We start from the raw sequence: 21,429 nt of genomic DNA on the forward strand, positions 1-21,429 counted from the left end.
CTAAGTAAACAGTGTGAGTGTATACCGGATAAACAATGAGACATGCCTTGTTATATATTAGATTAAACACGTGTTTCCCTTTGAATCTCCCTCCTCCCTCATTAGGATACACATCAAAACAGTTAAATAGCCCACGGTTTCTTCCAGACTGGTATGTTCGATAAAGTTATTCATAAGTATTTCAAGAATCAGTGCGGATTAGTATACCGGACAAACAAACGAACATCTAATTTTATATATAACATAAGCCACCTCTTCTCTCTCGGATTTGTATACCGCAGAAACCATCAAACAAAAATTCCTTTTTATATTGTAAAGATCCCCACAAGGAAATTCTATATGCAGCATCTTAAGAATTATCTTGCCCATAAGATACGTACATGTCCGGAATGTCAGAAATTAAAGAGGCTAACGAAGAAGAAACAGGCTAAGCTATTGCATCATTCTGTAGGAGACATTGGGACAGCTTGGGTCTATGATGAGCTTGGACCCTTCCTAAGTGAAGAAGGACAAAATAAGTATATATTATTGGCAACCGAATTAGCAACGCGCTATGTAGTTGCAAGGATAGTAGACTCGATGACTGCCGAAAATATAGAAAAATTTTTGGAACATGAAATCATTTTGAAATTACGAGCATTCAATACACTATACTTGGACCAACATCCAGTGCACGGAGCCGCCCGTCTACAACATATTGCACAGAAGTATGACTCCACCTACAAATACTTCTCAGCATTCAATCACGCTTTGATTGGATTAGTAGACCAAATGAATAAAATTATATAGAATTGTCTTAAATTTTTCGTACAAGAGCATCAAACTGATTGGGAAAAATGGCTACCGCATGTTATTTTGGAATGTACACTTATATATAAGGTAGGACCAAGTACTCATCTAGCTTTCTACTATTTAGATAGCAGCCTAGAGTTCCAACAGAATGCACATTTGGTTCTAAACAAATTATACAAGTGGACAAAGACAAGTTAATGGCTATTAGAAAAAAAGTTCAAACCAATCTGGAACAGGCATACATTAAACAAAAGAAATTTTATGATAAACGCCATAAATAAACATCCTAAAAGCCAGGAGACCTCGTTTTATTCTACTTCCCTACAAGAAAGCAAGGCACCCCGAATGTTTCACAAATCACTATGAGGAGCCGGGAGAAGTAAAACAAAAACTTAATCCAAATGTGTATCCTCCAAATTTAGAAATAGGATACAGGATATTTCGATAAATCGTCTGAAACATTGTACGCCAGATTAACAACATTTTTGTCAGCTCGGATTTCTACATGGGCACAAATAGGAGAAGAACGCAACAAAATTACAAGTACTTACCAGCAGTAGGAGATATGGAGCAGGAGCAGGAAAAAGAAAAAAAAACAATAGAGCTGCACTGTCACGGATAAAATCACAATTCTGTATTTCATTCACTCTGTTATTTAACTTCGCTGCATCAGTATTTCCGTTAAGCTAGCAATCAGCAGACTCAACACTTTTTTCTCTTTCTTTTTTTCGTTCCAAAAGACATTAATCCATGTAAGAACAAAATACAACACTTTCTTGTTTCCAACATCGCTTCTTCAATGAGAATTACATGATCACCTATTACGTCATTTTTATTTTGTTATACAGAGTTTTCATGAAATCAGACTCCTGGCAACCTTATAGAGAGAAACCAAAAATTCACGTTCTCTATTTCTTTCTCTTTTTAAATAAAATTTTCAGGATTCTGATTCCAGTTATTCTTCTTTCTCTAATTCTTATAATAATAATCTATTTGTGCCTCATCTTTAGTAAGGTCCGTTGCAAAGGTAAAGACTTAACAGATCGTCCAGACATCTCATTACCATTGTAAAGACTTAATTCATCGGCGCCTGCTGTTCAAATTGATAATCATACAGTTCAGATTGGCAATACCGAATGTGACATTAAAATTGACACCAATCTTAGTGAGCAAGAAACTCGACCAATACCCACAATTAGTGAACAGGTAAACATTTATTAAATACAGTTATAGTGCTTTCTGCCCACTTTGAGGGAAATGATAATGACAATTTGATCCTGCTTAGCCGAAACAGAAATATAGTGCTATTACCATTTTTATCGTATATATGTCAAAACAAGTGTTTTTAGTGTTTCATAGGGTTTTAAAGTGTCTTTAACAGTGTTTACAGTATAATGTGTTTTTCAAGCGTATCAGTGTTTTTGTGAAACTTCACTCCAATTCATTAAAAATATGTTCTTTCAAAAATAATCTTGTTGATTTTTTTTTTCCAGTGTGGGGGGTGTAAGGATCCCCACGTCACAACATGAGCACATGTTTATGGACGACACGTGCTAACGTTTACAAACAAGCAGACGATACGCTGAACAGGAAGATACAAAGATCAACACGATGGGAACCGAAAGAAGACGAGCCACCTGAAGAGGGCCAATAAAAGAGAAACCAAAGAAGTCCGTGGTATTAGTTGATCACTGATCACCAACCCACAACAGCTCTAGAGGTCACACTGGACGAAGGGGCTCTACCTATCCTAAAATCCCTGGAGGCTGCTTTGAAGCGAAGGGGATTCCTTAACACAAACCATACCTCAAGAGGCTTCCATGAGCCGAGGAGGTCACCTAGAACCGTAACCTGAAGTCGCTACAAGACACCCCGGTGGCTGCCATGAGCGAAGGGGTTCCCGTATGAAACGTTATTTCCTTCACCCTTGGCCATAAGGGAGATACATCAAACTTTGCAGACACAAAGACTTTTTGTATTTTTATAATATAAATCGGTGAAGGGCTAGATTCCTGGATCATAATTGCCTCTTCCTACGCAAAATATTGCAATATATAAGAGTATGGTGGTGTGCGCTATTTCTGTATAGACATAATTCACTCTATATGTTCGAAACGGTTAATTCTACGAAAAAAAGAAAACACCTAAGAACTTTTTCTGCGTAGAATTTTATAAATTACATTTTTTCTTATAAATATTCTCTTCTGGAAATTAATTTCCAAGATTGAGTCATATTAAAAAAAAAAAAAAAAAAAATTAAGGGTACTTCTCAGGATATGTTTAAGACATCAAAAGGGTGAAATGGTGACGTAAAATATCGAAAACGACCAATATTATTCTCTAATCAGTAGTTTTCAGCATCGCTAAGTAAACGGTTCAAATGGGAGCTGTGTAGTTCAAATAGGAGCAAGATCCCCTGAGCATTCCTAGGGGAGTAGGGGAGAGACAAAAATTAGAAGAAACGACCGAAATTAGTGTCGAATCTATAGTTTTCAGGGTCGCTTAGATAAAGAATGGCACTCCAGATGCCATTAAAGTTCAAGTTCAGTCCCCATTAGCACCCTGGGGGATGAAATTGTGACATGTAAAAATAATTGGAAATGACCGATATTAGTGTCGAATCCATAGTTTTGTATTGCCGTTTGAAAAAATATAACATTATGTTCGGGTGAGAACACTGTTAACATTCTGGAGTGGTGTAAGAGGCACGGAGCACAGCAGAACCGCTTACAAGACGGTGAAAGATCTCACTCGCTCAGTTAGTGTGGTACTTGTGCATAGAATGAGAAAGGGTGGTGATATATCAGAGTTCGATAGGGGCAGATTATGATGACCGGATGGCCGGGAACGAACGTCTTGGAAACAGCACGATTTTCGTGTGCTGATGAGCTTCTGTAGTTAGTGTTTTCTCAAAGTGGGAAAAGAGCGGTGAAACAAGAACCAAATGGCAGAATATGGGACGGCCACACCTCGTTAAAGATGTTGGACGCCGTAGCCTGTTGAGGTTCATACAGCAGGATTTGGCGCAAAATGTGAAATTTAAGAGTAGACTTTAAAAGCGGAAAAAACACGAGTGTGTCCAAGCACACTGTTAGCCGTATACGGTTACATATGGACCTTCGCAGCCGACACTAAGTAGTAATGTTAACGGCATCATCAATTACAACTGTAATGATCACATACCCATCGCCATTGGACCGCTCAGCAATGCCACGACGTTGCATGATTCCACGAATCACGATACTGCCTGTATTATATCGATGACTGGATCAGAATCCGTCGTCTTCCAGGGGAACAGCTGCTCGAGACATGTACAGCAGGACGACTACAGACCACTGATGGCTCCATTGCGGTTTGAGAAACCTTCATATGGTCACCCATGGGCCCGGTAGTCCGTATGAAGGACAACATGACGACTCTTAGCTATAGCTATAGGCAGTCTATTGCTGATCATGTACACCCATTTATGTCGGCCATATTTCCAGCTGGCAATACAGCAGGATTTGATACAGCAGGATTTGGCGCAAAATGTGAAATTTAAGAGTAGACTTTAAAAGCGGAAAAAACACGAGTGTGTCCAAGCACACTGTTAGCCGTATACGGTTACATATGGACCTTCGCAGCCGACACTAAGTAGTAATGTTAACGGCATCATCAATTACAACTGTAATGATCACATACCCATCGCCATTGGACCGCTCAGCAATGCCACGACGTTGCATGATTCCACGAATCACGATACTGCCTGTATTATATCGATGACTGGATCAGAATCCGTCGTCTTCCAGGGGAACAGCTGCTCGAGACATGTACAGCAGGACGACTACAGACCACTGATGGCTCCATTGCGGTTTGAGAAACCTTCATATGGTCACCCATGGGCCCGGTAGTCCGTATGAAGGACAACATGACGACTCTTAGCTATAGCTATAGGCAGTCTATTGCTGATCATGTACACCCATTTATGTCGGCCATATTTCCAGCTGGCAATAGTATCCTTCAGCAGAACAACGCTCCGTGTCACAAGGCCAGCATTGTACTGCAGTGGTTCAAGGGAAGAAGTGGTGAATTTGAATTGTTGAAATGGCCCCAACCTCACCCGGGATGTCATTGAACGTCAGATCCGAATCCATCGATTCCTTACGCGGAATTTTCACCAATTAAATGACTTGTGTGTTCAGATGTGGTGCGCAGTGCCTCTAGTCACTTAGTAGGTCTTACTGCTTCCATTCGAAACAACATTGTTGCTGTCCTGCGGTCCAAAGGTGGATATACCAGATATTAAGTAGATGATCGTAATGTGTTGGCTTATAAGTGTATAAGAAGTGCAGAGAAAAATGTTTTTCTCAAAACTAAGTTTTATTGTAGTTGAAATTAGACTGAATTCCTGGAAGTGAAAATATTTATATGCTAGTGTATTAATTAATATTAATTTTGTTTCAAAACAAATTTATCACGTCGTGTTCTGTCAGTTTGCAAGTTTTCAGTGAAACTGACGGTGTAAAACGTAACAGAGGTTTCGCTGTATTTCGATTCACGTGTGTTTGAATGCCTTTTGAAACTCTTGATATATGTCAATGTAAAAGTTTATATAAATTAAATATTAATTCAACCACATTATATGTGATAGACTTAATAAGAAATATATAATTGGCATTGCAACTGGAGTGTGTCCAAATCCTCATTGAATAATAGTTTCCCACATAAAAATAACAAATCCTTAAAGTAAAGTGTAATACGTGAAAGAAAGTCAACATCTTTCAGAACTCCCTCGTGGCCATAGGTTAGCGTACGCCTCTGAACCGTGATACACTCATGTACGATTCCCGGTGAAACTCTTGTGATTTGAGTTTCACGTTAAGCTGTAGATTCATATAGCTTAGCTTCATTTCATATAGCCTCGGTGCTGAACAGAATACTCAACTCCAAACCAACCAACCATTGTAAATCCAATAGAATTTTAGATTGACCATTTACCTTGATACACTTTTGTAACTTCTAAGCGTGTGCAGAAAAAGCACTGAAATTTTGTTTCATGCAAATATTGACAAGGGGACATGGTTTGGCATATTCTGCAATACAACCAGGTTAGTGTTGCCGACCTAGCATAGTTATATTTGTTTTTTTCGAAATGGCACTACACATTTCAAATTTACATGTTAAACAAAAACTTTTTAACTTTTTTTATATAGTGTTCCAAACTGAGGGTATTACAGCACCATAAGCATCCACATTCTGGTAGTCTCTACAGCAATAATAACGTAAGTGAGACGAGAACTAGGAATGCACATCCAAAATATTGTAGTGTCTAACATTATGATTACAGTGTGATGGATTTCAAGTGAATAGAAACAAAATTACAAGGGATTGAAAGTTTGATTTTTTTTTTTTTTTTTTTCAAATGCATTTGTTTGAAAAATATGCTTAGATAAGACCTCATACAATTGGATGGTTCTCAATAGACGTAAAGATCATAATGTCGTTTGCAGCAGTTTGATGTCTCGGACAGTTCTGAAGATGTAAACACTGGTAAAGTTCGAAGCACTGCTTAAAATTACGTAGTTATGAGAACTTGTTGTACAGTAGAGACTCCCTCAAACTCAACACTCGATAACCCAGCAATCTGGATAACTCGGTCACACCCTGACAGGGCGAAAAAAAATCCGCACGCAGACCTGTTCAAGGTCATTGTCGGGTATTTTTCTGAGGTCTACCTTATTAGGTAAATTACTGTACAGTGTATATTCATTAATTTTTATTTTCATGTATAATAAAGGCTCTGTGCCTTAATAAAGTACGTACCTTTCCTTTGTTTAAGGATAATTGGTCAGTTTATTCTCCACTGTATTCTCAAGCAACCAATACATACAAGTACAGTATTATATTTTCTGAGGAGGCACTTGTACTTATTCTTTTTTAACCCCAGTCCCGATAATTCGGCATTTTCACAAACTAGTATTGTTGTAATGTTTAGAAGCAAAATAAATCAAAATTTCTTTTTAAAAATTTCCACAAATACGCTATTTTAAGCAATATACAGTATCAAATTTTACTATTTTTTCGTACCTCCCATAATGTAAACCCATTATGATCTATATGTCTATTAAAAACCATCCACGTAATTGGATATGATACGTGTCTAAACATTTTTATAGACAAAAAAAAAAGTCCTTTGAGAAAGAGCTTTTTAATTCCGTGTAACTTTGTTTCTACTCGTACGAAATATGTCATGACGACCATGTTACTCAACGCAAAGGTACACATACCTTAGATGTGCATTACATCATCCGTATCACTTGCGTTATTACCGTCGTAGAACCCTCCAAAGTTTGGTTGTTTTTCGACTTTTGTGATACTATAGCGTCCTTAGTTTACAATACTGCATGACAAATGTAATGTTTTAAGTTTTCATTTTTCATGTAGATTTGAAATATGTAAAACCGGACCTAGTGCCATTTGAAAATATATAACTTTATGTTGGGTTGGCAACGCTGTTAGTATGGTGGTATCACAGAGTATGTCAAATACTTATATTTGCATGGTACGAAATTTCAGAGTTTTGTCTGTATTAGTTTAGAAGTTACAAGGGCGTATCAAGATAAATGGTTCACCCTATATATAGGAGATGGTTTCTATGACAATAATCCGTTGAGCTTCTTAAGCCGTAGAATGTAAATGTGTTTATATGTACGTTACTAATTTCAATCTAACCACACATAGGTAGATATTTAAGTAATATATATATATTTGAATTTGAATTTGAACATAATATGGAACAACTGTTACATAATATCGAAGAATTGGCTTAGGAGTTAAGAATATATTATATATAAAAAGAGATTAAGTCCTTCCTTCAGCCATAATAATTCTAAGTAAAGGCTGGTATGCTCTTGTACTCCATTTTTCCTTTTTGCTTTCGTTGGAAGAAAAGAGAAAAAAGTTCATGTTTGAAAATGTTGTTCCTGTCCAGTTATTATTACCTTAATTCTGCTTATTCTTTTGCTGTAAATTATGTACTTTTATGTTTACTATAACATATTCAGTATATTTTTGTATCTTTGTGTTCCAGCCAGGAGGATCTCCGTACCATACGATTCATCCAGCAGATACCAATCTAGAAGGATGGAATTTCCCTATGCTCAAACAGAACCGGTCGAATTCTTGGTCGGATTCTCTTGACGAAATTAAGTTTATTTGTAGTATAGTGGAACATCATGAAAGTGTTGAGCCGAAAGCTGCAGAGAAACCTACCAAGTGAGATCTGTATTAGAACTTTCTGAAAAAGAGAAAACATAATAAATAACACGGAAGCGTGCCCAAAGTGGATAACTTTGTCGTTCCCTTTTGCTTCAGATAAAAATTTCGTGATGTGATACGACATTTTTCTGTTGTTACATTCCACCTTGAGCACGTTTCTATGCTTTTCAATAATATGCGTTATGCTTGTAGGGACACGTATGTTGAAAAAATGCGTACCTAAAGTCTATGAATTACATTATGTTTGTGTTTAAATTACAGTACTTTTTATTTATTTATTTATTTATTTATTTATTTATTTATTTATTTATTTATTTATTTATTATTTGAACTGGAATGGAACAAAAAGGGGTTGGAAATTCGAAATAGAAAGGGCGGATTGAGTGTTGAATCATTATAATAAGATGTCGATATCTCCGAATTCTTTAAGGTTACAGATATGAAATTTGATATTTGAATTTTGTATTGAAAATAATTGTACACATGTTCTAGCGTCTTTTTAATACTTGACCTGCAAGGGAAAAAAAAAGAGGTAGAGATGGTTCAGTACTATGTCATACTAGCTGTTCGAATTTCGTTCAAGACTGGAGGTCACAGAAATTCTATATGATAGACGCAAGACGAAGAACCCAAAATATTGCTTACAGTAACATATGGAGGCATTTGCTTATATATATGCATGACTTCCTTTACGCTGATAAGTACCACCATCCACAGTTTCTGGAAATTGAAATAAGGCCTGTTGAAATTTAGCTTTTTCACGATTTTGGACGGCCCTAGCTCTAAAACTATGCACTTTTCGCAATAGATCCATATGAACTTTTTCTCTTATTTTGATATGAGGAATCACCACACCACTTACAGTTTGTCAGTATAGTTCATTAACACTCTCTATATATATAGTGTGTGAAAAAATTTACAACTTTGAAACCTCATATTGATTGATTCATTTATCTTACAAATATTGTTTTGATGTCATTTTATAGAAAAATACATCAAGTTTTGACTCACGTAGTACACTAGTTCAGAAACAAGACACCACAAGCGCTAGCGGCAGTTGCAACAAAGATGGCTGCCTTTACTAGTCCCGAGTGTGCTAGCTGTGTGTTTTGTTTGAAGAATCCAAGTCTGCGACAACTGTGCAACGTAATTTTCGTACAAAGTATGGCAAAGATCCTCCCAGTAGGTCTACTATTTATCAGTGGCATAAGTGTTTTACTGAAACTGGATGTTCGATAAGACACAATAAATCTTCAGGTCGTCCCCGTACGTCTGAATTGAAGACACTGTAGAGTAAGTGAGACTGTAGATAGAATGTGTGCCACATCACCAGTGGAAGCCAAATTGAACCTCTTTAGATATACGGTAAAAACCTTGATGTGTTTTGCTACAGAATGACACCAAAACCATGTCTGTAAGATAAATGAATCAATCAATATGAGTTTTGAAAGTTATAAAGTCTTTTTGATACACCCTGTATTATAGAAGAGTCTACTACGGTTCGTTGGCAAATATGTAATTCCATTTCTGTCTCTCCATGTATAGAATTAAGTTAGATTATCTTTTTCCGTAATCTTTTTCATTTATACTTATGTTAATAATGTTTGTGTGAAGAGGATATGTGAATGATAATAATAGTATTAGCAACATAATTTCTTAGTCTACATAATAAATGAAGAGGTGAGTGGAAGAAGGGCCTATCCCACAATTTTGTGATTTGGAGAGAAATGCAGTTAAAGTAGTTTTGACGTAGAAAAAAATCTAAGTAACGTAGGTACTTTATTTTGTAGAAGTAGATACAAAACAGTATTGCATATCCTACAATGAATTTGGTTTAGTGAGTAACACTAAATAGCACTAGTTTACACTTCAGCTACAAAACTCATTTTTCATTAAAGAGTGGGATTGGCCCGTCTTTCACCAAGCCTTTCAAATCTCCAGTATTGAAAAGAAGTAATTACTTATGAAGACAACAGTATTTTGCTCAGAGCCAGGACCGATGGCGTAGTCCTGTAATCTAGCTGTCTTGGAAGTGAGTTAGTGTGGTGGAGAACGACCGATACTGTGAGGGTTGATCTTGGATCGTGGTCGGCACACCCACCAATGGAGCAGTTCAAGCCCCGGTTGTGGTTCGGAGCCCACGTTTATAGTAGGTTCTGTCTCTCATAACCTAAGTATTGCAAAAAGAGTAAAACACAAAAACTGAAATATAATGCGCGGAAGCAATTATAATATCTGTACAATTCTGTTCATGGCTTTTTGTTTCACACTAACTACACTACATTATGTGTTATGTATATATATATAATTTCAATAATTGAAAATAATAGTTTTATATCTATCTGTTATTTTTTCAGGATGTTAGATGAAAAGAACACGTATCTTTATGACGTTTACAAGCAGGCGTACTCGGAGATCTTGTATAGATGGAATTTATTAGATGCCCGAGCTCAGGTAAGAAACGTTAAAAAAAAAAAATGCCCTGTAAATTATCATAGTTTTAGTAGTTAAAGATACACCCATTTTTTAATATCATTTTCATATTTTTTTACACCGAAACAAGTTGACTCAGTGGTAGAGCACCTATCTCTGGTGTGGAAGATCTCTGGTTCGATCCGAGACCATGTGAATCCATAATGAACAACATCGTGTCCGTAGGTTTTCTCATTTCTTTCCTTATTGTCATTCCACCAATCATTTTCACTAATTATGCGTCTTCTGGCCTAAAGAGGATGCCGTGGGGCGTTCAAGTAAAGATTTTATTTTAACTTCTCGTAAGTGTATTTTTTAAATTTAATGTACAGGAATATCGATTTTTATTTTTGGAGTTTTAATTATCAACAACGTAGATAAAATGTTTCAGCTGATGGAAATTAGAAAGTGATGGACAACAAATAAAACATATAGAACCTTCATAGAATTCATCTTGGCAAATGTCTTACAAATATAATGCGTTCTATATACCTTCTTGTTCTGAATTATAGCACCTTATGACCTATGAGATTCTAGCATAGAAAATATTAATGACCTATGAGATTCTAGCATAGAAAGTATCCACTATCTATCTTTTCAATACTATATGATGAATGCAACGTTGACATCATTGTGTTTGTTATTACTATGGCTATCATACTGGAGTCATATTTCAAATCCCTGCCCTAAGTAAAGACCAGAATGCTACTTTTGATCAACCTAGTTAAGAAAGAAAGAAAAATTACAAAAAATTTAGGAAAACACCTGTTAATATGTTACGTCTCTTTTGTTTATGAAACGAAATCTTTCAGTTTAACGTCCCGCGTGTATGCTCGTTAGTCTAAGGGAGACGATAATTAAAGCAGATGAGTGATGATGGAAGAATCGGAGTATCCTGAGAATACCCACAAGCTTACTTGACCGGGGATTGAACCAGGGACCCCACGCACCAGAGGTAAGCGTTTTACCATTGAGCCACCTCCCCCCCATCTCGTTACTATAGTTTAAAATTGAATACTGCCTTTATGCTGCGTGTATGACATGTAGATGTGTGAAAGTAGGAATAAAGCAAAGTTCATATAAATGTATGAGTACCACGAAACATTTTATATTAACTAACTAACTAATTAACTCTATGGCCTATGGAACCCGGAGGTTCAATGCCGCGTTCACAAAAGATCTCCACTGACTTCTATCCTTAGCCGATTGGATCCAGTTTCTACTTTGTATTCCTATTTCTGCGAGATCCATCTTAATATTGTCCTCCCATCTGCGCCTAGGTCTTCCTAATGGTCGTTTTCCGATTGGTCTTCCAGTCAAGACTTTGAAAGCGTTTCTAATTTCTTCCATTCTAGGTACATGACCTGCCCACCTAAGACTCCTAGACTTGATGACCTTAACAATGTTGGGTAAACTGTACAAATTATATAGTTCCTCGTTATGAATTATTATTAATACAAATAAATTATTTTGCTGTTGGCTTTATGAATTTCTAGAGATCAATTGATAATTATGTGTAGATCTTCTGTATCTTAACCCAGAAATGTATAATGATGAAAAAGTACATTTTTTTAAAAAAAAGAAATATATTCAATTTTGTCTAGACTTTTGTAATGTATCTGGTTAGGAATGATATTTACAAACTAATATTTATTTCTTTTTCGTTTTTATAGGTGTTAAAATACATGTCTACCGTACCTGAACGGCATAGAGGTGTTGAATTCGAAACGGAATGTCAGAATTGTACTCGTACTGCTCATGGAGCTCAGTGCCTTCATTGCAAGAAGCTGAGCTTGCAATGTGTAATTTGTCATGTATCTGTTCGGGGTAAGTATACTCACTCATATGATTAGGCAAACTATATATCTGAAAGACTTTATCAGAAATCGTGTCATTTCGTAAAATCTGCGAAGTGTGTAGATAGTTTGCATCTATTGAATTGTAACGATATTTATTTACCTTGCTCTTTTAAAAATAAAAAAAGATTAGTTTTTTTTTTTCAAATGTTGTAGCTGTGTAGGCTTTCTAATTATTGCGAAGCTAATATTAGATCTAATAAGTTGTATTTAACAAAATAACAATTATCAAATTAGTTATTTGTGTGTCTGAACATATCAACTTACTATACTTCATAGTGTTACAAAGATGTTACATTTGCAGTAACAGGTGCTAATAAACTCGTTACTTAATGCCTAATCCCTAATGCTATTTCTATTATAATCAAAAAATTCATATTGGCTTATTTTAGTCCTGGAACCCACAAAAGAATTAAATAAAATTTGTATAATAGAATAAATGAATAAAATTCAAATCCTCTTTTAGGAAGACATACTTCAACTTAATATAATGCTATTCATATTTTTAAATAGGTATTGTGTCAGATTGTTGCTTATTAATAATTCATTCGATTATGTGTAATTAATCAGAAGGAAATTGAAGTGGATCAAGCAAAATAATAGAGCCCTAAGATAGTAGAAGTAGAAATGAACATTACAATTTCCGGAAAATAGACCAGTGTACTATGTTCTTGCGTATTTCTTTCCCTTCTGACAGTGGAATACACCATAGGTAAATAATAGCATGAAGCATGAAATGCGGTGTTAAAAACTCAAAGATGTAAATAACTTAAATTTAGTTTATTGCATTTATTACAGTGTTAGCATTGTTAGTTTGCTATATATGAAATATAGTACAAGATGTTCAATTTAAAAGAGAACCTGTTATAGATTCAGCGTACGAGTATCTATAAAATATGCATTATGTACATAAATATGTATGTTGCCTGCAGCATATAGAGTAAATGATGTCACTGCAGTCATATTCGTTAGTCCACACATTTCACCGTGTTCCTGACAAGACTCTATTGTCTGTACTCTGGATAGCAACAATGATGTTCATCTTCAGCTCCTCGAAGATATGAATGGTTTTTGTACAGTTTATGTTTTAGTGTACCATTCCGATGTACAGGAGTACTATCAAGTTAAAGAAGATTAATCAAAAATATGCATATTTTTTCACTCATGTAAAGTAATGTTATTAAGTGATATTCCTTCTTTGCAGGTTCGTCAAATTTTTGTCTTGTTTGTGGTCATGGTGGACATACTCACCATATGATGGCATGGTTTGAGACAGAAACCGTGTGTCCTTCTGGCTGCGGATGTAATTGTATGATAGAGAGTTCTGGTGTCTTTGAGCCATAGGTAAGCAAACAGAAACCCTCTTCAACTAAAATAATCCGTGACTCTTCGTATATCTGATATATTATAAGGAAATTTGTGAATTGTAATTTATTAGAACTACTGAAAAGTTATTTTCAGTTACAAGTTGCGCAGTAAGTTATTTTAATTAATTTATTGTATTATTAATAATAATAATAGTCAAATTTATACTTTTTTCCCTTTGTTGTTAGGGTTTGTATAAACCAATATTTTACTAGATTGTCCCTTATTACGATGTTGTGTTTCAATATCCGTATAAAATTATTAGGACGCAGAGTTGTGTCATAATTTGTAGATTTTTGTTTAAGGTTCTCATTCTTAAATTTAAAATATGTTATTGCCTAGAAGTCGCTAGCTCATACCAATTTCATGCAGTGGACAATACTGTTAGGTTGCGGGAATAGTGCCACCAATAGACACGATAATAACTAAACATGGCCGACTTGTTATGACCGTGATCTGCTATGAAGCTAAATTAGTTTTATTGTTTCACGTTCCTTCAACGTGCCGAAAAAAATTGTATTCTCGCAGAAAATGTAAGAACTTAATGCTCCTTTATTATATCATGTAATAGTGGTGGAAAATTGTCCGTATTATTAATAATAGTAATACTCAAAAATATGTGAACCCTATCTTTTGCATATGTATGTTATTGTTCTTTCCTCGTTTATAGAAAGCGTAAAGAAAACGCTGCGATAAATTTTGAACGCTAATAAAACGTTACATGCATAGTAACGCCTTCTAAATTAGAAGTAATAAAATATAGTACCTTGGAAACGTTTAATTATATTGTTTCACTTCATTATTTCATTTTCTTATCGGTTAGTCGTTCACAGAATAATCAAGCGACTGCTTGTAGTTACATTCTGTGTGTCTATCTAATCCAATAGAAAATAGATCAAATATACAGGAGTCCAAAACGTAAGGGGGCTCTGATGGGCGTGAAAGACTATCAAGGAAGCACAGGCTGTTAACAGAATGAACTGCAAAATTATCTTTCAGCTGCAGAGGTGTCTTCATATATATTGCCTGAATTTTGTATTGAACAAAAATAAAATTAAAAAAAAAAAAAAAAAAAACTTTAATTAATTCCAATTGTATTTAGTAATATTGGCCAAAGGAAGGAGACAGAAGAATGTAGAAAAGAGATATAATTGTTCCACTCAAACCCCTCAAACGTTTAAGAAACTTTAAGTGAAAAGTGAAAGTGATTCAGCTGTCGTACAATTCATGTAAACACTCTACGTTTTCTAATCTTTTAGGAACTGCTATCCCGACTTCTTCACGGACGAGAAAAAAAAATGGATACCCTAAAAGCCTTCCAAGTCTACGATTGCGTAATGAATGACATTTGACAAATTAAACGTAAATAAGGCTTATAGACCATACCTGTCCTCTTCGTCCAAATATTGTGTTTATACCACACCTGTATAAAATCAGAAGATCGCCTATGTGTTCATATGCAACACCTGTCTTGAAGATGTTAAAAACGGCATCAAGCTCCAAGTTGGTTAAAAAAATACAATACAACCCTTCTACTCCAACCCTAACGGAACCGGGAGCATGATCGGGACGCATAAAAGGTCGGATTGTCAGAGGAGCACTTTTATTTACGTAAAAACGTGGTACTAAGACTATGCTTTAATTTAAAATGTTGTCTACAGTGTTATTATGACTCAATACGTACTTGTACTCAAACTGTAGGCACGTGTGAAGGACGAAAAAAGTTTGTAACGCTCGTTTGTTTAGCAGCTGACAACCTTGTTTATCCTGCGATGTCCCTCCATTTTTTATACCCACAAAATATGCACTGATGTGGAAGAAGTACTGAGGAGCTGTGTCGAATGCTTGCTTAACGTCTGCATGCGATACTCGAGGAACTGGCTCGTCATCATCGTCGTCATCTTGCTCTTTGCTGTCTGTAGTCTGGGTGACAGCGGCAACGATTTGGTCGTCATTTAGTTTTTCCATTGTGCACTCAACATCGATCGTCTTGATCCACTCACGTTATTGGGCTGGACATCAGGATGAAAAGCCAGCAGATCTTTTAAAATTGCTGGTGTGTACAAGTCTTCATTTTCGTGACTTTTTTCTAATTCTGTTCCATGTTGATTTGTTTTTTCATTCATTTTCAGCTACAGTTTGCGCCAAGATTTTTTAAATGTTGATGGCATTTCTTCTCAAACCTCGGCAATAGTCAGCCTATCTTTGAAAAGTTTTATACCTTTTACATTTTCATTTTGTGTACCCAGCGTTCTATTTGGGAGCATCTCATAATTCAAACCAGATTCATCAATGTTATACACTTTATGAGGAATTAATTCATATTCTTTAACAATGCAAATTTTGGAATAAATTTGCGTGAAGCTGTTCATCAAAAGAAAGCTTCTCACTTCAGATTACAATGTTGTGCTGTGTTTTCCAGTGGTGAAGCCAGCCTTCATTAGCTGTAAATTTCTCGTTATCCTAGTCTCCTCCCAGTTTTTTATACAAAAATTGGGCTTTTTTTTTTTTGTGTTTTGTCCAGACAATATAGTTCCTTTCCTTTTTTCCTGCTCAAACTATATTCGCAATGCAAATCTAATGTCTCACATTTTGGCTTTTTGCGAACTTTTGGAAATTTTCTGTCCTGTTTCATCTTCAACCATCACTGTATGAATTTACAGTATATACATCAATACGCACACAAAAACTGTTTGAAAACTCGCAGTAATATCAGGAGACGCTACAGAACCATATCTTCTGAATAGCACTCTTGGTGACATCCAGCAACCAATTGACTTGCACCACGCGAAATCAGTCCGACAAGTGTGTACAGACACGATTATTGGAGTGAAACATAAACAGTGGCCGATGACGGCATGATCGGACTAGCCGTGTTCTACTGTAATTCTACAAAATTACGCACCCTTATTATTATGAAGTGTTGTATAATGCTATATCGCTCGATCCTAAATTTTCCGTATACCTAAATTTAGAGAGACTAAAACATATATATTGATAAATAATTATTCAGTGCTATGTATCCCTATCTGAAATCAAGTCTAGATTCACGATCACTTTTTTTACAGCATAAAAATGTAATTTCGAAATTAATTTCAATGTAAAACTTATTAAAAATCTCCAATGAACTTGAACCCCGAGCACGCATGTATTGGTTGCCTATTGTCAGTGTTGCCAAATGTAGTAGCTATTGAAATTAACCCTATTGAGTGGTAGGAAAATTAACTAGTTTTTCTCCAGTTATGTATCCAATTATGAGTGATTAAATTTAATGCTAGAATCTTTATTTCCATATAGAGGGTGCCCGGGAAATAAGGACGAATTTGAATTTCGCACCATTTTGTCATATGACGGTTGGCAGCCATGGTTTTACCATGTTTGTTATCCTCTATCCTTCCGATTAGTAGCCTGTGTGGTGAGCATTGTTGGTTGGTGTTTATTTCAGCATGGAGCGTTTGACAACAAAGCAACGCACCCAAGTGATTAAAAGTTATTACAAAAACAAGGAAAGTCCCACGACAACCGTTCGAGATTTGCGTGTGATTTCAGATTGGTTTTTTCCCAGTTTTGGATGAAATGGAAATTGAAAATGACGATTTTTGGTTTCAGCGAGATGGTGCGACCTGTCACACATCCCATGAAACAATTGGTCTGCTGAATGAAAAGTTTTCTAAAAAAAAATTCTCTTTGCGGGGAAATCAGGAATAGCCTGCCAGAGCATGCGATCTTACCCCTTGTAACTTTTTTTGTAGAGATTTGTGAAATCTAAAGTGTACGTGAACAAACCACAGACAATACAACAACTGAAGGATGAAATTAAGAGGGTTATTAACGGCATCACACCAGATGTTTGTGAACGTGTCATCGCAAATTTCAATGAACGCATTGCTCATTGCCGTGCAGCCTTGTGTGGTCATATGCCGGATACAATTTTTCATACATAAATGTGAGAAAATTACCTAATGTGTATGTATACATAAATGGGAGAAGTTACTCAATGTGTTTATAAATTTTTTTAAAAATATATTGTATATTAGTTTTATATAGCACTTTAATATTCGTCCCTATTTCCCGGACACCCTCTATAATGTAATCTTATTGTTTGTCAAGGCCACTTTAGTCTAGATTTAATTTTGGTTCCTTGGTTTTAATGAAGTAACATTCGTAAATCGTGTTTTAAAAAATGAAAACGTTCTCTGAGAAACTTACATTTCTTTTATAGATTGCTTAGTTTCACTTAAGTGCTTAGATAATCCTCTTTCTAATTTTTATCTCTAGAAACCCTGATATGATCTGTATTGGGTTATTCTGAGTATAACTACTTGATGATACTTTCAGTGAGGAAGTGAAATATTGTAGCAAGGGATACAATTCAATGCTTATAAAGTAAACTATTTTATTAATTAGAACACTGTTTTGTTTTAAATGGAACAAAATAATTCTAATATAAACGAGTAGAAGTTTGTTTGCTAGCTAGAAACATTGGAAATTTCGTTGGCAATAGTAAGAATTTTAATATTTAGCTCCTACACTAAAAAAATTGACATTTAAAGATTCTGCTGATTTGACTTCCTAATTTATTATTTACCTTGTTATTTTAGCTTTTCCAAGTTTTCGATAATGGTTTCACGTCTTTTGAAAAATAGCTTTAGATGTGCATTGGAGAATGACCTAGTTTTTGTTGAGCGAGTTCTTGATTTTCTTCGTGCTGCTGACACATTCTCTTCGTTGTTAAGCGGTTAGCGTACGTGCCTTTGGAGAGGGAAACCTAGATTCGATCCCCGACGGAAGCTCATGTGGTTCGGTCCTCACGTTAAGTTCTAGGTCCACGTTTCATATAGCGTCGATGCTCAAAGGGAAGCTAAACTCAAAATAAAATAAAATCAACCCATGTTCTCTGAGCCCTTTTATTCCTTGCTTCTTTCTTTGTGTAGCTGATACTTCTTTTAATTATTTTATTTCGTTTTATCCTTTTTCTCTTTATCGTTATTGTGTTTTATCTTCTCTGTTCGTTTAATTATTATTAGTCGTTTTATTCTTTCTCTAGAGCAGCTTTTTTCTCCTTTTGCTTATTGGATTTTAGAGCCTGGTCATTTCTCTTTTAGTTTGGCATCCATGCACATGGTCAATAGTGTATCTCGACGGGAACAACTGCGATGTTAACGTTCCCATTATTTTCCCCAGTCAATCAGTCATTTGAAAACAACGCGAGGCACATTTGGAAGTGTGTTCATTAGATTTGTTTATTTTATTTTAAGTGAATCACTGTGATGATTGACAAAGCGTTTTATTACACCCTAAATATTCTTCTGTTTGATCTTTTTAAATTTGCTCGTTTTATTTTGTTTTTGCATTCGTCTATAAGGAATGACAAAGAAATTTGCAAATGAGTTATCAAGGTAGCAGTTGGTTATTGCATGGTTTTGCGAAAAGGAATGCGTGTATTATACAAAGGAAATTAAACGTCTTTTCTAATTTTCTGATGTTAAAGGAAAGAAAAAGAAAGTAATTGACACATTTTTTTGGTTACTTTGATTTTAGATGTATGTATTTGTTTTTGCCAAACCATGGAATTTCATTTGATACCACCATTTCAAGAGCTCTATTTTCGACTACTGATACTGTCTATATCAGGCATATTTGGAATATAGAGTTACAAAACCTAAAAATTGATGTTTCCGAAACTCAAGTAAGCATTACAAGTTTTTCATATAGTCATAGCAAAGTAACATATATATTAATTAAATACTCTCTTACCTTGCACCCCGAACTCTGTTCTTCTTTTAAGATTGTGTTTTCATGATATTTCGGTTATTTCTGTGAGGTTTCACAGTAGTACTAGTACTAGTCTTCGAGTGTGATGAATCTTTATATTCTGCACATGCCTTGTACTTTTTCTTAAAGAGGGGATAAAATAACAAAATATTGCAAGCTTATCCAAAAGCAAAAGCATCATACGTGTAAAGGCATGACGCGTCATTATAATAGGAAACATAGATATTTGTTTTATGATCGAAGTTGCGTAGTGTTTGCTTTCCTCTTTATCATCATTTTAGATTTTTGGAAACATCAAATTACCAGAAATGTTAGACATGTCTTTTTGATAATTTTCTTGTGTATTAACATTTGTTCTTTTTTCTTATAGGTGCTAGTTTGATCATTATGTTCCTACGTCACAATATAACTTCGTTTTAAGAAGTTCAATCCATGACAGAATCACCAACTTGTAGAAGTCACAAATGCGAGCTGTGAGTTGAATTTGTAAATCAGAATTCTTATGTAAATAAGAGTTCGTATCCTGTCAGCTTTAGATTGATTCCGAACTGTGATCTGTTTTATATACGTAAAATATTGTTATATAGTTATTTTCAATAAATGTTCTCTCAGTGTTCCATGTTTTATTCTCTTTCTCCCTAACTTCTCGGGACTTTTCATTATTATTATTGAAGATGATGGGTAATTTGCTACTAAACAGTCTTATAAGAAAAATAAAAGATAATGTTACATTTGGTTGATGCAAAAATTCGTGTGGCAAAAGATTTTGATACTCATTTGAGATGAACGGCCGCAAGGTGTCTGAGTTGTTGGCAATAAATATTAAAGTCAAGTAGCAATTCTTGGAAAGATGATTCGTAGTACACAACGCCTTTTTTGTCCTCCAGGTGTATAATATCTGCGAACACAAGCTTTCGTGTAGAATTTTGCTTTGAGTTCAGCCATTCATTCCTTTTGTGATATTTACATAACCCAGGACGGAAATGATCAGTATTGTTCACGAGCAAGTAAAGAAGCACAAATGAACAGCCACCAATATTTATGTTTTCACTTAAAGTGTACGGTATCTATACAGCCAATTTTTAAATCTTATCCATAGAATGCAACGATGCATGATGATCGACTAGTCACAGGTCATCTCATTTTCCAACTATCGGTGTGGCTGACGTGGATCATCGTGAATTAAAACGTTTGAATCGTCTTCATTTAATTTCGGTGGGCTTCCTATATGTGGAGAATTACTTAAATCTAAGGTGCCCCTTTTAAATCGACAGAACAGAACCATTTTCTTGTATTTTACCCGATAACATTCTCCCCACACAGGCACAAATGTTTCGAGACTCTTCTGTCGCCTTTTCTTTGTTGAATTCAAGCAGAATAATGTGTCGAAAATGTGCGTTTTTTTCCCACTTGATACTTATTATTTTCTCGCCTGCAAATAGTATGGCATACTAAAAACAAATGCTATAAACTAATGCATAAACTCAATATCATAGCTTCAATACGATCGCTTCACATTTCGTAGATTTTTCGAACTACCAAATCTAATTCGTGTCATTAGATGATTGTTATTTTTCTACAGTAGAATATATTAACTTCATCAAACCAATGTACAACAATATTGTTCCTTTATATCCAGCTTTAGGGCAAAAGATAATTTTAAATATTGCATAAGCCTGAATGGAAAGAACAAGAAATGTAATTTAAAATTGTATATTGATTCATTTTGTTGATTATTTTTCTTATGAGTTGCTATGACAACTAATATAATATTGATTATGATTTCTATAGAAATAAGACAGTATCCAGGTACTTGTTATATAATATATAAAAATATAACAAATTGGAATATAAATAAAACTTAAAAAGAACGTCAGATGTTTAAGTATAATGTAATGGTAAGAATTTGCAA

General features: G+C 35.1%; 1 protein-coding gene across 2 annotated transcripts in view; it reads left to right on the plus strand.

Annotated features, from left to right (window-relative positions):
* The window catches only part of Wdr59 (WD repeat domain 59), a 133,916-nt gene extending 113,785 nt beyond the window's left edge, over window positions 1–20,131 (plus strand). For both annotated transcript variants that reach the window (XM_081759637.1, XM_081759643.1), the window contains 5 exons: window positions 7,862–8,046; window positions 10,407–10,503; window positions 12,195–12,348; window positions 13,582–13,721; window positions 19,888–20,131. In XM_081759637.1, coding sequence (XP_081615763.1) covers window positions 7,862–8,046; window positions 10,407–10,503; window positions 12,195–12,348; window positions 13,582–13,721 — 576 coding nt within the window. In that variant the 3' untranslated portion in view covers window positions 19,888–20,131. The remainder of the gene's footprint in view (window positions 1–7,861; window positions 8,047–10,406; window positions 10,504–12,194; window positions 12,349–13,581; window positions 13,722–19,887) is intronic.
* Window positions 20,132–21,429: the final 1,298 nt, after the last annotated feature.

The sequence above is a fragment of the Thermobia domestica genome, chromosome 1 (assembly GCF_964235325.1).
Source record: "Thermobia domestica chromosome 1, izTheDome1.hap1.1, whole genome shotgun sequence".
Classification (NCBI taxonomy): domain Eukaryota; kingdom Metazoa; phylum Arthropoda; class Insecta; order Zygentoma; family Lepismatidae; genus Thermobia; species Thermobia domestica.